At 41.6% G+C, this 14,984-nt stretch overlaps 1 protein-coding gene across 3 annotated transcripts in view; it reads right to left on the bottom strand.

Moving 5' to 3' along the window:
• TAF1B (TATA-box binding protein associated factor, RNA polymerase I subunit B) overlaps window positions 1–14,604 on the bottom strand; it is a 68,341-nt gene extending 53,737 nt beyond the window's left edge. For 2 of the 3 annotated variants that reach the window (XM_078055956.1, XM_036097546.2), the window contains exons 1-5: window positions 14,262–14,353; window positions 12,629–12,727; window positions 9,031–9,118; window positions 6,832–6,929; window positions 4,652–4,747 (exon numbers count right to left, since the gene is read on the bottom strand). In XM_078055956.1, coding sequence (XP_077912082.1) covers window positions 4,652–4,747; window positions 6,832–6,929; window positions 9,031–9,118; window positions 12,629–12,727; window positions 14,262–14,279 — 399 coding nt within the window. In that variant the 5' untranslated portion in view covers window positions 14,280–14,353. Of the gene's footprint in view, window positions 1–4,651; window positions 4,748–6,831; window positions 6,930–9,030; window positions 9,119–12,628; window positions 12,728–14,261; window positions 14,354–14,508 lie in introns of those variants that run through there. The other variant, XM_078055957.1, reaches the window with a different exon arrangement.
• Window positions 14,605–14,984: the final 380 nt, after the last annotated feature.

The raw sequence follows: 14,984 nt of genomic DNA, 5'->3' as shown, positions 1-14,984 counted from the left end.
CATCAGGAAATTCTGATGACCCTATCCAAAGTTTATCCAGAATCCTAGCACTTGTCATTTCCATTGCTACCACCTTGTCCCAGCCACCACCATGTCTTATCTGGAAGAGGGCTTCTCAAACTTTAGTGTGCACAGGAAGCGCCTAGGAACTGTGTTAAAAATGCAGATTCTGATTCAGTAGGTCTGGGTGAGGCCTGAGATTCTGCATTTCTTCCCCCGGATATCCTTCATGGCTTACTCTCACCTAAGATTCCCGATCAGGGAGGGGAGGCCTTCCCTGATCACATCACAAATAGCACCCTTTCCTGCCACACCATTTTCTATCTCCCTTACCCTACCCTGATTTATAATAATTGCTTGTTCATTTTTTCTGGAAGTTTTAAGTAATTTATCTCACCCAAGATCACACAAGTCACAGTAGTGGAGCCAGGATTCAGATGCAGGCCTCTTACTATCTTGGTGCAGTCACATTCAAAGCATGAAGAAATTACTGAATATTTGAGAAGACTTAGCTTCTTTTTTTTTCAATTCTTTTTTTAATTTAAATTCAATTAATTAACATATAGTGTATTATTAGCTTCAGAGGTAGAGTTCAGTGATTCATCATCTTATATAATACCAAGGGCTCATTACACCACGTGCCCTCCTTAATGTCCACCACCCAGTTACCCCGTCCCCCCCAGCCCCCTCCCTTCCAGGAATGCTCAGTTTGCTTCCTATGATTAAGAATCTCTTGGGGCGCCTGGGTGGCTCAGTTGGTTAAGCGTCTGCCTTCGGCCCAGGTCATGATCCCAGGGTCCTGGGATGGAGTCCCGCAACGGGCTCCCTGCTTAGCGGGGAGCCTGCTTCTCCCTCTCCCACTCCCCCTGCTTGTGTTCCCTCTCTCGCTGTGTCTCTGTCAAATAAATAAAAAAAATCTTTAAAAAAAAAAAAAAGAATCTCTTATGGTTTATCTCCCTCTCTGATTTCATCTTGTTTATTTTTCCCCTCCCTTCCCCTATGATCCTGTTTTGTTTCTTAAATTCCACATATGAGATCATATGATAATTGTCTTTCTCTGATTGGCTTATTTCACTTAGCATAATACTCTCTAGTTCCATCCACGTCGTTGCAAATGGCAAGATTTCATTTTTTTGATGGCTGAGTAATATTCCATTCTATATATATACACCACATCTTCTTTAACCATTCATCTGTTGATGGACATCTGGGCTCTTTCCATAGTTTGGCTATTGTGGACATTGCTGCTATAAACAATGGGTGCAGGTGTCCCTTTGGATCGCTACATTTGTATCTTTGGGGTAAATCCCTAGTAGTGCAATTGCTGGGTCGTAGGGTAGCTCTATTTTCAACTTTTTGAGGAACCTCCATACTGTTTTCCAGAGTGGCTGCACCAGCTTGCATTCCCACCAACAGTGTAAGAGGGTTCCCCTTTCTCCACATCATCACCAACATCTGTCGTTTCCTGAATTGTTAATTTTAGCAATTCTGACTGGTGTGAGATGGTATCTCATTGTGGTTTTGATCACTCCCCGATACAGAGTGATGTTGAGCATCTTTTCCTGTGTCTGTTGGCCATCTGTAGGTTTTCTTTGCAGAAATGTCTGTTCATGTCTTCTGCCCATTTCTTGACTGGATTATTTGTTCTTTGGGTGTTAAGTATGATAAGTTCTTTATAGATTTTGGATACTAGCCCTTTATCTGATTAAGACATTTGCAAATATCCTCCCCCATTCTGTCAGTTGCCTTTTGGTTTTGTTGACTACTTCCTTTGCTGTGCAAAAGCTTTTTCTCTTGCTGAAGTTCCAATAGTTCATTTTTGCTTTTCTTTCCCTTGCCTTGGAGACATGTCTAGCCAGAAGTTGCTGCTGCTGAGGTCGAAGAGGTTGCTGCCTGTGTTATCCTCTAGGATTTTGATGGATTCCTATCTCACATTTAGGTCTTTCAACCATTTTAAGTCTATTTATGTGTATGGTGTAAGAAAACGGTCCAGTTTCATTCTTCTGCATGCAGTTGTCAAATTCTCCCAACACTATTTGTTGAAGAGGCTGTCTTTTTTCCATTGGATATTCTTTCCTGCTTTGTTGAAGATTAGTTGACCATAGAGTTGAGGGTCCATTTCTGGGTCCTCTATTCTGTTCCATTGATTTATGTGTCCGTTTTGGTGCCAGTACCATACTGGAGAAGACTAAGCTTCTTCTTCTTTTTTTTTTTTTAAGATTTATTTATTTATTTATTTATTTATTTGGCAGAGAGAGAGAGAGAGAGAGAGAGAGCATGCGCGTGCACACACACAAGCAGGGAGAGTGCCAGGACGAGGGAGAGGTAGAAGCAGACTCCCTGCTGAGCAGGGAGCCTGATGTGGGGCTCGATCCCAGGACCCTGAGATCATGACCTGAGCTGAAAGCAGAAGCTTAACCAACTGAGCCACCCAGGCACCCCAAAGACTAAGCTTCTAACTTAAAAGTACTTGTTCCTTTCAAATAGAGTATGGGACACCTGGGTGGCTCAGTCGGTTAAGCGACTGCCTTCGGCCCAGGTCATGATCCCAGGGCTCTGGGATCGAGTCCCACATCTGGCTCCTTGCTCAGCAGGGAGCCTGCTTCTCCCTCTCTCTCCCTCTGCTTGGGCTCTCTGTCAAATAAATAAAATCTAAAAAAAAAAAAACAAAATCCAAACAAACAAAAACCAAAATAGAGTATATTCAAAATAGCTGTACTCTTCAATAAACACTATATTACCAATTTGTACATCAGGTTAAAATTGTGCTTACTGCTTATTTATTCATCAAGAAGATTTTAGTGTGATGCTAATATTACTTTAGACAGGTGTTTATTCAAGTTAACAAAACCTTTTTAAATATTTTAAGTTAACCTAAAAATGTTAAAATGTCAGAGAGAATTCCAGGTTCTGATTCAAATTTTCTATGTGCTAGGCAAACCCCCAATGTACAAATATAACCAACCAATACCTTAGCTATGTAATTCTAAAGATCAGATTTTTTGAAAAAGATTTTATTTATTTGAGAGAGAGAGAGAGAGTGTGTGTGTGTGTGTGTGTGTGTGTGTGCAAGGGGGGGAGGGGCAGAGGGAGAGGGACAAGCAGACTCCCCACTTAGCAGGGAGCCTGACATGGGGCTCCATCCCAGGACCCTGGGGTTATGACCTGAGCCGAAGGCAGATGCTTAACTAACTGAGCCACCCAGGTGCCCCAAGATCAGATTCTTAATAGCCTGGATGGCTCTTTCTTTTCTATTCTCTTTCAAAGTGTCACCTGAGAACCACATAGCATCTTTTGTTTTTCTTTTTCTTTTTTTTTTTTTTTTAAGATTCTATTTATTTATTTGACAGAGAGAGACACAGTGAGAGAGGGAACACAAGCAGGGGGAGTGGGAAAGGGAGAAGCAGGCTTCCCGTGGAGCAGGGAGCCTGATGTGGGGCTCGATCCCAGGACCCTGGGATCATGACCTGAGCCGAAGGCAGACGCTTAACGACTGAGCCACCCAGGCGCCCCATATCTTTTGTTTTTCTTGAGAAGCACCTGCCTCCTGAATCAAGAGAGGATAATGTTTCATAACTCTATCATTATAAAATTGTCTGCTCTAGTAAATTCAAGTTATTCCTCTTGAGTTTATTTAAATGCACTGTCCCAGATTAAAAAAGGAAGTTTCCTACACTAATCGCTTAGGTCAGTCCCCCTTCCATCATTGTCTCTCTCACGGCTTAGCTCCTCTAAACTTCTCATTCTCAGAACTTATTCCTTTCTCTCAGACCTGGGTTTCTCAGTCCTGGATCACTCAACTCTGCATGCGGAACCTAGGCAACCCCAACCAAACAAGGAAACACTGGGCCAAGTCTCCAAGCTCTTAAGAAATGTGTGTCAAATAGATTCAGAATCTCTTCTCAGCCCTGGAGACTAAGCACCACACATCAAACCTATCAGTTTATCAAACTTGCCTTTCTCAGTGGTGGAATCTTCTCCTACCCCAAGTAAAATGTCCCATGGCACATTCATAAAGCAGTTAAATGCAAACTAAAGGGACACCTGGGTGGCTCAGTTGGTTGAGCGTCTGCCTTCAGCTCAGGTCATGATCTCGGGGTCCTGGGATCGAGTCCCGCATCGGGCTCCTTGCTCGGCGGGGAGCCTGCTTCTCCCTCTGCCTGCCGCTCTCTCTGCTTGTGCTCTCTCTCTGACAAATAAATAAAATCTTTAAAAAAAAAAAATGCAAACTAAAAATATAAATGCTCTGGGGGATGTGGGAGGGGGTGGTGAGGCATCCAGACTTATTTTCTTCACATAAAGACTGCTGAGTAGAGATAACTGAGCCGAATCATGAAATACCAGGAGGTGGGTATTCCAAGCAAAAGGAAAAACACGCAAAAAAAATTTTTTTCTAATACTATAATTAATGGAAAGTCCTTAAGCTTCTATTTAGAACTTAACTACAAATTTGTTTCAACTAGTCAAATAAGAAGTCAAAATTAATTCCAATGTCTAGATCAGTGACCCTGTCCTTCTGGACTATAAGAGAAACCTCTTCACTGACAATTCTCTGACAAGCATCGTAAATCCAGAGGAGGCTGAACCTGTCTTCATCTCTACCTCACACTAGAAATGGCTTTTCATCCTGCTTCTCAGACTTGTGACTTACCGTAGCTTTTCTTCCACTGGTATAAACTGGGTTTTTACAATATGCCTGCTTGCTCTTCTGAAGGTAGCGCTTCCAAAAATTATGTAAAACTTCATTCTAAGGTAGAAGGGAAATGAGTAGTGATTATGACAAATATACTGGTACATCTATACCACTTATACTTTATATATTGCCCTCCATCTAAATGTATTCTTACCTTTCTACCTATAAAAAGAATTATCATCATAAAATCAGGTATATGGGAAACACTGAATAAATTCTTCATAATCTTAGATTTTTAAAGAAGAGACTAATTCCATAAAGATCACCTAGTTGAATCCCTTCCTTTTGTAAGTTTAGTATATTAAGAATGAGAGAAAGAAAGCAACTTATACATGACCACACTTCTAGTTAGAGGCAAAGCTGCTATTGGGTCCAAATGGAAGTAAAATAAGATAATAAAACAAAACAACTTTTCTATTTATTCATCACCTACTAGGTATGAGGCATCCATTAGCTCTAATACAACACTGCAAGATAACTACTATCTCCATTTTACCACTAAAGAAACTGAGTAAATTGGCCAAAAATGACCCAGCCAATAAGTAGAAAATCCATTAATAGGATTTGGAGTTAGTTTTGATTCCAGAGCCTGTGTTCTTAGCATAATGCCATTCCTGTGCCATTTAAATGGTCAGGTCTAAACAGTTATGTTCATTGGCTAATTTCAGACAAACTGTTTTCAGAATTAACCCTGATGAAGTGGGTAGAAAACTATATAGGAATAAACCCTACTGTAGTTATTTGGTATAACTATATGAAATTATAAATTACAAAGCATTTATAACATAGGATGACTTGAAAGAAACCAGTTTCACAAACCCCCAGACTACCACCATGGGTGCCATCTGGTCTCTCATGTTTTTGTATTTTTAAATCCTAAAATACTTTTCAGGGTCAGCCCAGAGTCCTCCTACGCCATGCATCAACCTAGAGGGCATTCTTGCTGGCTTGCCCCAAACACTGGTTTGAACAGCAAAGGCTCCTTTATAAATCTTTCCTTGGTGACTTCAGTCCACATTGATCTTTCTACCTTCTCTTTTTGCCCTTAATGTCACTTATGATCACATCGTCTTATCATTTCATGTTTACTCATTCCACATATGCATAAAACCCTCTCTCCAACTAGGCTGGATCTCTTAGCACCTGGTTTCCAATAATGGGCACTAAGCAAGTGTGCAATAACCACTTGTTGCTAAATAACTGGCTTTTTTTTTTTTTTTTAAGATTTTATTTATTTATTTTGACAGAGAGAGAGAGACAGCGAGAGAGGGAACACAAGCAGGGGGAGTGCGAGAGGGGGAAGCCGGCTTCCTGCCGAGCAGAGAGCCCGATGCGGGGTTCGATCCCAGGACCCTGGGACCACGACCTGAGCCAAAGGCAGACGCCTAACGACTAAGCCACCCAGGCACCCCTAAATAACTGGCTTTTTAAGGAATTCCTGAAATGGCTTCAACCAGAAGAAGAAACATGAAATTCACACAACAGCAGGGATATTGTGGTATTCTGGAGGGGCAGCAAAGTCCAAGTGTGGTCCCTGGACCAGCAGTCTCAGTGTCACCTGGGAACTTGTTAGAAATGCCCTACTCCAGACATACTGAATCAGAAACTCTAGAATGCGGTTCAGTAATCTTGTTTTAACAGCCTTTCAGGTGATTCTGGTACACTTTCAAGGTTGAGAACCACTGGTTTAATATATTATTCCCCAAAGTGCATTCTGGAACTCAAGTCCTGATCAATGCTACATACATATACACACACTACAGGATTTTGTTCTCAAATTGTGAATACTGTATACTACATCCCTTTGGAAATCAAACAAGCACATTAACACAGAAAAGACACCAAATAGTCTGCAAAGTTATTTGTTTTACTTTATTTAACCCAATCTTTCCTAAATATCTGAAGATTAAAACCTTTTTGGTTTTCTTTTGGTTGTATTGCTTACTTATATCCTGTAGAACACACTTTGGGAATTAATGGTCTAATAAAAGGATGAAAGCAAAAACATCAGAAAAAAATGATTCTTCCAGGAGCTAGTGTCATTACTGATAACCCCACTTTTCTCCTTAGTTTCACTCCAAATCTTATTGTTCTTCAAACAAAATGTAAGGCTAATATCTAGACACGAATGGACTTACCTTTAATTCTGGGCCTACTCCAAGGGTCTTTAAGGCTTCTGCTTGTTGATAAAGTATCTGCTGAAAACCTTCACACACATACCAATCCCAGCCTTTCTCTAAATGACAAATAGCATGGTTCAGACATTTACACTCCTATTTCCTACACGCTACTACAGAGTTATAACTGTGTTTTACACACTACAGCTGGAATTGTCCTGTATTCCTGAATAGGGTTTCCATCCTTATACTCCCATTTCCAATCTGGCAAATAGGTACACAAATGCTAAAGCTAAACCCCATTTTTATTTTTCAGATTTTAAATATTTTAAATTATCTACAATTTTTCTGAAATATTAATGTAAAGGGCAGAAAAATGAATAGTCACCATTTTAAAAAATGAAGTAAGTTTTAAAAGTATGTACTGAACAATGAAATGTATTGTACTGGACAATACCCAGCAGAATCCTAAAGGAAAGAGTGCTCAATACTCAGCCTCTGGTTCTCCCCTCCTCTGTTCCAACTCACAAAGAAAGGGAACAATGAGTATTTAGAGAATGAATGAACAAAAGCCAAGATGTGATGGTCCAGGAGTGCAGGAAAGAGCAACAAGAACATACAGAGAAAATAAACTGTTCGATGGCATTCTGCTTTTCTGGAAACAGTTCTAGGCTACAGGGAGACACTGGAAGCAAGGAAACTAATACTTACTGAGCCCTGCCTAGGCATCAGGGATGTACTAGGTATTTTAAACACGTCCTTTTCTTTAATCCTCAAAATAACCCTAAGAGACTGTGAAGAAATGTGCCACCACCACAGACAGAGCTACGTGTTTAAAGAGAACTAGAAGGTAAAGAAAATGTTAACATCTGTTAAGAGCCTAATGTTTTACTCCTCCCTGCTGGATAAATATTACAACTCTTTGAAAAACATGTTATCAGCACCTTTTACACTTAGCTTATGAAGTCTGTTCCTAGGACCCCAAGATCCCCCTCCCCTGCAGAATGTCACAGGACTCCTACTCCTCACCCTGCTGACTACCTCAATTTCTTGGATTATATATAAGTACAAGAGAAAGCCTCTAATTCTGATGCATTCTGAAGTTGCGCAAGTTTAAACTCTTCAAACTGTATCTGTGTGCACTCTTCTTCCAGAACACGGCTCTTATAAACTGGTAAAGTCGTATTTTGAATTCAGAGTTTCTGTTTTACGTGACAAATGGTATTACATTCTCATTTTACAGATGAAGAAACTATGCAGGGTCAAAGAAGTTGAATATAAGATACTTGACAGCTAATTTGAAGTACCTAAATTTACTGTAGCAATTTAAATTGAAACTATACATTTTAGTTACTTAAGTCAAATCCAAATTAATCAAGTTTTACTCTAATAAAATTTAGTTAAAAAGTAACCAGCTTCTAGCCTAATAAAAATAGTCACTGTTAAAGGTTAAACAGAAACACGAGTTGCCATTTAGGCATTCTCTCTGTTACTCATCTAAGAATATCAACGTATTTCATAGAGATATTTCACTAACACTTATATGTCTGTATTTCATGCGTGTGCGTCCTTAAAGCTACCTCACCTATAAGAATCCACCACTATCATTAGCCTGATTTCAAACTGGAGAATCTGGCCCTAGGTAGTCACAGAAATAAAAAGCATCAGTTAGACTTTACCTCAGAATCTTCTCAATAATGGTTAATTATATGTACTCACTGGATTAATGAAGTAGATTACCTTTCAAAGCACACCCATGCTGAGATTATTTTAAGGAAAATAATTTTCCTATTTTAAAAGGGTGTGTTCAAAATTCAATGTGAGAAATAGATTTCTAAAAGTTGAACATCACGTTGAACTTGCCTAACCTGACAATTCCATACATGAACCATTTCAGAAAGTAAGCATTTTTCTTTAAAAGCACAGAAAATCATATTCTGAATAGAGGACATAGAACAGAGAAACATATGCCAACAGATAAGGAGGAATACACTCCATTAAGATTTTTTGTATAATAGTTGCTCCACTGGAAAAGCAACTCACAACCATAAGCAGGATAAAAACAGGATATGCTTAAAGACATTTACTTCCAATTTTACCATCAACGATTACCCACTTTAAGTCGACTTTGGATGACCTGTTTACAACTCTGGCAACTTCTCAAGAATCTACTTAAGATTCCATTGTACATCCCTAAGCACATATGAAGAAAGGGCTTACCAAGTTTTCTTTTTCTCTTAAGTCCCCGGCTGATGGCTTGTATTTTAGTATTAGGGATAGCCCCAGTGTTTATGACTTCCTTAGATCTCTGCAGGAGACAGACAGACCATTAAAAAGATAGTTTTACATCTCCCAAAAGGTTTTTCCAAGCATGCTCTGGGAAGTACAGTGAACCAAACTGTGAGTGCCAGGACCAAGGACAGTAACATTTTGGGAAAATTACATCAACTGTAACATTTTGGTTAACTTTTACGTTGTTTTTTCATTCAAAATTTTTCACTACTCAAGACAGTACCTGGAACACAGTAAACACTAAATAAAAGTCTGGCAAATGAATAAACTTTTATTTTAAGTCACTTTCTAATTTTTTCAAATGAAACCTAATGGTAAAATCAAATTTGTTCCCTTTTTCCTCCATCCAAACACACTCCAGAATTAGGAGAACTGTATTTATTGTAACCAGCAATCACTATGCTACATACAGATTCGTTTCATCCTCCTTTTCTATGTATTTGAATAATATAATTTTCATTTCTGAAATTATAAAAGTACTACTTTTTATTTTTAATCAAACCTACACAATTTTAGAATGACTCAATAATGAGTACAATTCATCCCATAGTCTTCAACTCCAAGTGCTCTCAAGGGCTGGTACCTAAGATTCTGCTTCTCTCACAACCAAAATAAAAGAATTAAGTCTCAATGAGGGAAGAGAGGTGAAGATTTTTAACCAGCAGGCAACATTTATATATTTCTCTAAACTTAGAGATTGGAATGAAGTTTATCTTGAGCCCTCATTAAGAGTAAAAGAAACATCTTTAACAATAGGATTTGGGGGATGTATTTCCTCTAGTCACAGAAACCACATTCGAAGTCACTCTGGTGGGCTGGGTTGGCCACACTGAAAACATAAGACACATCAGAATACATACCAAAGCAGTTACCCTACAAAGACGGTACAATGTATAAAGAGTAGGCAGGGATAAAAAGGCTTAAAATCTGGACTAAATAAAATGTGAAATAACTAAAAGCTAGAAAAAGCTAAATATCTAAAACTGGATCTATAATTAAATTACTAAATGGTTACATTGTGGGATATATATACAGGCAATAAAACTGTCCACAAATGTTTAGAATAACACAGGAAAATATTTAATTAAGACAGAAGATTCAAAAGTGCTCACCCACATCCCCTTTCCCTTCCATACATAGCAAAAAAGAGTTTAAAAGGAAGTGATTAAAATGTTGTTTACTGAGATTACTGGTGATTTTATTTCTATTATTATTTTTAAAGATTTTATTTCACTGAGAGAGAGAAAGCACAAGCAGGGGGAGTGGCAAAGAGAGAGGGAGAAGGAGACTCCCCGCTGAGCAGGGAGCGCGATGCAGGGCTCGACCCCAGGACTCTGGACTCATGACCCAAGCCAAAGGCAGACACTTAACCCACTTAGCCACCCAGGTGCCCCAAGATGACTCATGATTTTAGCTTTCATCTTCATTAATTTCTAAATTTTCTACAATAAATCTGATGTTATAATCATAAAAATCTATTGAACTCACATAATTCTAGCCTACACCTTTATGAAATACCTACAAGAACATCTACTGTCTAAATTGGCCAGATTTAAGACCTGAAAAAGGTTTTCCTGTTTAAAATACACCAATGTAACACTCTCGTTCTTTTACTAATTCAAAAGGCCTTTTTCCAGATTATAGCGAGTATCCATAGCTTGAGAATTACAAACAGGCTAAGAGCTGGAGGGCAATGAGGGTGCAGAAAAATAGGGAAAGTTGCATCATGACCTCTACTCTTCATAGCTAGAACTACGTCCCACTGGCCATCCTCCACCCACTGGATATCAACATTGCCACATTACAGCACCACAAACCAGGCAGCATGGATCACATCATATCCTACATGAAGAACACGCCTGGGGTACCATAAAGCCAAGAATAACCACTGAAGTTGTACAATACACAGCTCTGCCTATCATATGGGAAGGCACTGAGTTGGGTTCTTGGCCTATATATAGATGCTGCCCATCTTCAGGAATGCTACATTCTTGGGGCACCTGGGTGGTGTAGCTGGTTAAGCGTCACAGTCTTGGTTTCAGCTCAGGTCATGATCTCGGGATCGTGAGATCAAGCCTGGCACCAGGCTCTGCGCTCAGCTCGGAGTCTGCTAGAGATTCTCTCCCTCTGCCCCCCCCCCCACCATGCTCTCTCTCTTGCATGTGCATGCACTCTCTCACAAATAAATAAAATCGTAAAAAAAAATAAAAAATAAAGTGTATGAGTTGATATGTATACATATGCATATACTTCTATGTGTATCTATCTATCTATATACATATATATACATGGTTTACGAAACCATCACCATAAACAAGATAATGAAATATCCACCACCCACAAAATTTCACTGAGCTAGCATTTTTTTAATATTCTGTGTGACTTAAGTGGGAACCAGGGATAAGAACTTCAGCTGCATACTGAAGAACAATGATTATTTCAAAAAAAAGCTCTGTGTGAGCAACAAGGTGAATTAGCCACTTTCCTCAAAGGAAATTTTTTTTTTAGTTGTTTTATATATTTTGTTCAAGTTTCTAGTTGATTAAGGTAGGAAGGTAAATCTGGTTCCTGTTACTCCATCTTGGCCAAAAGCTGAAGTCTACACAGTTACTTTCATCTGTCCCAAATTTGCCTTTCTTAAGTCTATATGGTAAATGTAATACTTGTTCCTTCCTGGCTCTGTAGACTTTGAGCAAATCTTTTTCCAGAGAGGAGTCCTGGCACGTTCAGCCTGTCCAGTAGCAGACTGTCCACAGCCTTGATTATTTTGGTTATACTGCCCTGAATGTGTGGTAACTGGAACAGGACCTCACACTCCCAGTGTAAAGGGGGCCTCACTGACCAAGGTTACACATAAGACAGCATGACAAGCTCTAGTGTAAGAGGCAGGTGTAATGGGGTAAAATGACCACTGCAGTCAGAAGACTCAGGTTCACAGCCTGGCTCAACACTTTATACCTGTGTGACTTTGGCAAGCTCACTCAAACTCGTGAGCCCTACTTGCCCCATCAACGGATAGGCATAATAGTGTATCTCACACGTGGTTATGAGGAGAAAATGAAATAAGGAATAAGAAAACACTTTGTAATCTCTAAGGTACTGTACAAGATAAAATGACAATGAAGTATACTTCCAATACTCCCAATAGTCCTCAATCTTTCTAGCATTCCATCTTCCAAAACTCTAAGCTACCACAATGTATTAAAAACTCTTACATGAGTATTAACTAATAAAAAGAAATGCCTCACCTTCTAAGTACAATTTTAATTATTTTCCCTTATACTACACAGTCTGAATCATGAAATTATTTACAAATGCGGCTCAACATCATTTCAAAAACCCATCCTAAATCTAAATTACTCATTCCTTAGCTCATGTGTAAGCACTTGAAGACTACTTACATTCTTGGAATTTGGGCACTGCAGGAGTGACAGAAATACATTATTTGGGAACTATGCCACATATCAGGCTAAAACTGTAATTTTTTAAAACACTAGCAGATTCGTAAATGATATATGTTACTTACTTCTGTAACGTTGTGGCAAGAAGTACAATAATATTTGCCTTCATCAGTAAGACCCCAAGAGACAGCAGCACACTGAGTGCATCTTTCTTTAAACTCTTTCTATAGGAGAAGATAGAAAAAGTGTTACTATCAAGCCATATTCAATACATTGCACCTAAACCCTGAAGTTCTACCTAAAGGGTTCCCTGCAATTTACCTTACAGATAAAAAAAACCATAGAAAATAAAGAATGTATCAGAGAGATTAACTATAAACAAAGAGAAGAACGGTTCAGTCTTCTGAATAGTTGGAAATGGAATTAAATGATTAAAAAAGTTTTTTTTTTTTTTTTAAAGATTTTATTTATTTATTTGAGACAGAGAGAATGAGAGAGAGAGCACATGAGAGGGGGGAGGGTCAGAGGGAGAAGCAGGCTCCTTGCTGAGCAGGGAGCCCGATGCGGGACTCGATCCAGGGACTCCAGGATCATGACCTGAGCCGAAGGCAGTCGCTTAACCAACTGAGCCACCCAGGCGCCCTTAAAAAAGTTTCTAAAATACGCTGTGTGTGAGGGGGAAAAAAAGAAGAAAAGGTGGTAGGGGTAAAACGGAAAAAAATGGATGAGTTAATAAAACTCCTGGAAAGTGCCCTGAGGAAAAAAGAGGACAAGATTTAAGTAAAGACTTTAAAAATAAAAATTGCATGCCATTTGGAACTTTCTCAATGACACTAAAAACACATACCACAAAAGAATCAGATTTTTATGGGGGCTGTTCCAAGTTTCGATTTATTCATTCAGCAATATAAGGAGAATCACCTATGTATGCATTAGGCATTTACCTAGGTGCGGGGGATTCAGTGGTGGGCAGAACAGACATGATCCCTACTCACAGCAAATGCAGGTTAATGGTGAGATATAATTACTAATTTCATTAACTTAGCATGTCCATCCTTCGATAGACATTTATTGAGCATCTATAATGAGCAAGGCCTTCTATCACCCTGCATTGATGGGCACTAAACTACTCGTCCCGAACTCTCTGCTCTTTGACCTTATCGTTGATCTGATTGCCCAATATTCCTTTAATACGGCCAAAGAATGCGGCATTTTATGTAGTATGTCAAAAATGAACGCCGTGTTTATTTCAACAAGTCGGTAAAGTTTGCAATGGCCCCGTACTGATAACCAGCATCACCCTGGAGAGGCCCAAACCCCAGCGCGGCGAGGATCCCCGTGAGACGGGCGGGGAGGCGGGCTGGGTGCTCCGGAGCCAGCGGGCGCCAACCCGGACCTCCCACGCCCACCCCGGATCAAAGGGAGCTTGTGGGTGGCCCGGCCGACAGGGGATGGGCCATGTGGGTGGCCACCCCATAAGACCCACAGCTCCATCCCCCTCCCGAAACACACCCACGTGGACTAACGCCCCGCCCTCCCTTCACCCACAACTCGCGCAGCCAGAAACTCCAGTCTCTCCCCAAAATGCTCGCGCGCCCGGCCCGCCAGCCCCATCCCTTTCCCCGCCCCGCAGCCTTCTGCCCGCCCTCCTCCGGCCAGGGGCGCCCCCACGGCCAGTCGGCGTCCTCCGGCCGCTTCGCGCGGCCTCACTCCCGTCCCGCCCCGCCGCCGGGCCCGCAGGGCGCCCGGCTCCCTCACCGCCTCCTCCAGCTCCATCGCGGCGCCCCCGCCACCCCCGCCGCCCCCGCCGGGCCCGTTACCCGGGCGGAGGGCAGCTTCCGGGAGCGCCGGAGGAGCCGGCCGGGCGGAAACCGAGACCGCGGCTTTGGGTTCCGGGCGCCTGCGGCCGCGGGCTCGTCTCCGCTCGCTCCGGGAGGGAGGCTCCGCACCCCCTGCAGCCCCCTCCCACTTCATTCCTGCCCCGGTCGAGGTAACCGGAGCCGACCTCGGGAAGAACCTGGGCGCGCCTACTGCTGAGCGGCTTCGGCCCGGCTCGGCTCGCTGCGGGACCGTCTTCCCCTGCACGCGGCCAGGGAGGCGGGGGCGGCCCACCCTCCCCAGCGGGGACGCGCCGCCCCCCGGGTGCACGCCAGTCTGGCTTTACCGGCACGGGAGAGGCGTGGGGCTCTGGAGGAAGGAACACGGTTGTTGAGGCAGAGCCGGTGCGTTCCGCGCCCTGTGCCTCAGTTCCCTCCTCTGTTAGAATCGGATACTACTAGTGTTAGGTGAGGATTTTACTTGGAAGCGATTGGGTGAGTTGCACGATCTGACTTCTGTTTGGCGGACCAGTGTGACCCTCGTGGGGAGAAGAGACGGAGCGGGGCGAGGGCAGGAGACGAGTCAGGAGACTAGTACAATAATCCGGACAAGATCCAGTGGGAGCTTGAACCAGGTCAAAGCACTAGAGACAGTGAGAAATAC

The sequence above is a fragment of the Halichoerus grypus genome, chromosome 10 (genome assembly GCF_964656455.1).
Source record: "Halichoerus grypus chromosome 10, mHalGry1.hap1.1, whole genome shotgun sequence".
In the NCBI taxonomy this organism is placed as follows: domain Eukaryota; kingdom Metazoa; phylum Chordata; class Mammalia; order Carnivora; family Phocidae; genus Halichoerus; species Halichoerus grypus.
The sequence above is the reverse complement of the archived record's forward strand: the minus strand, read 5'-3'. Positions and strand labels throughout refer to the sequence as shown.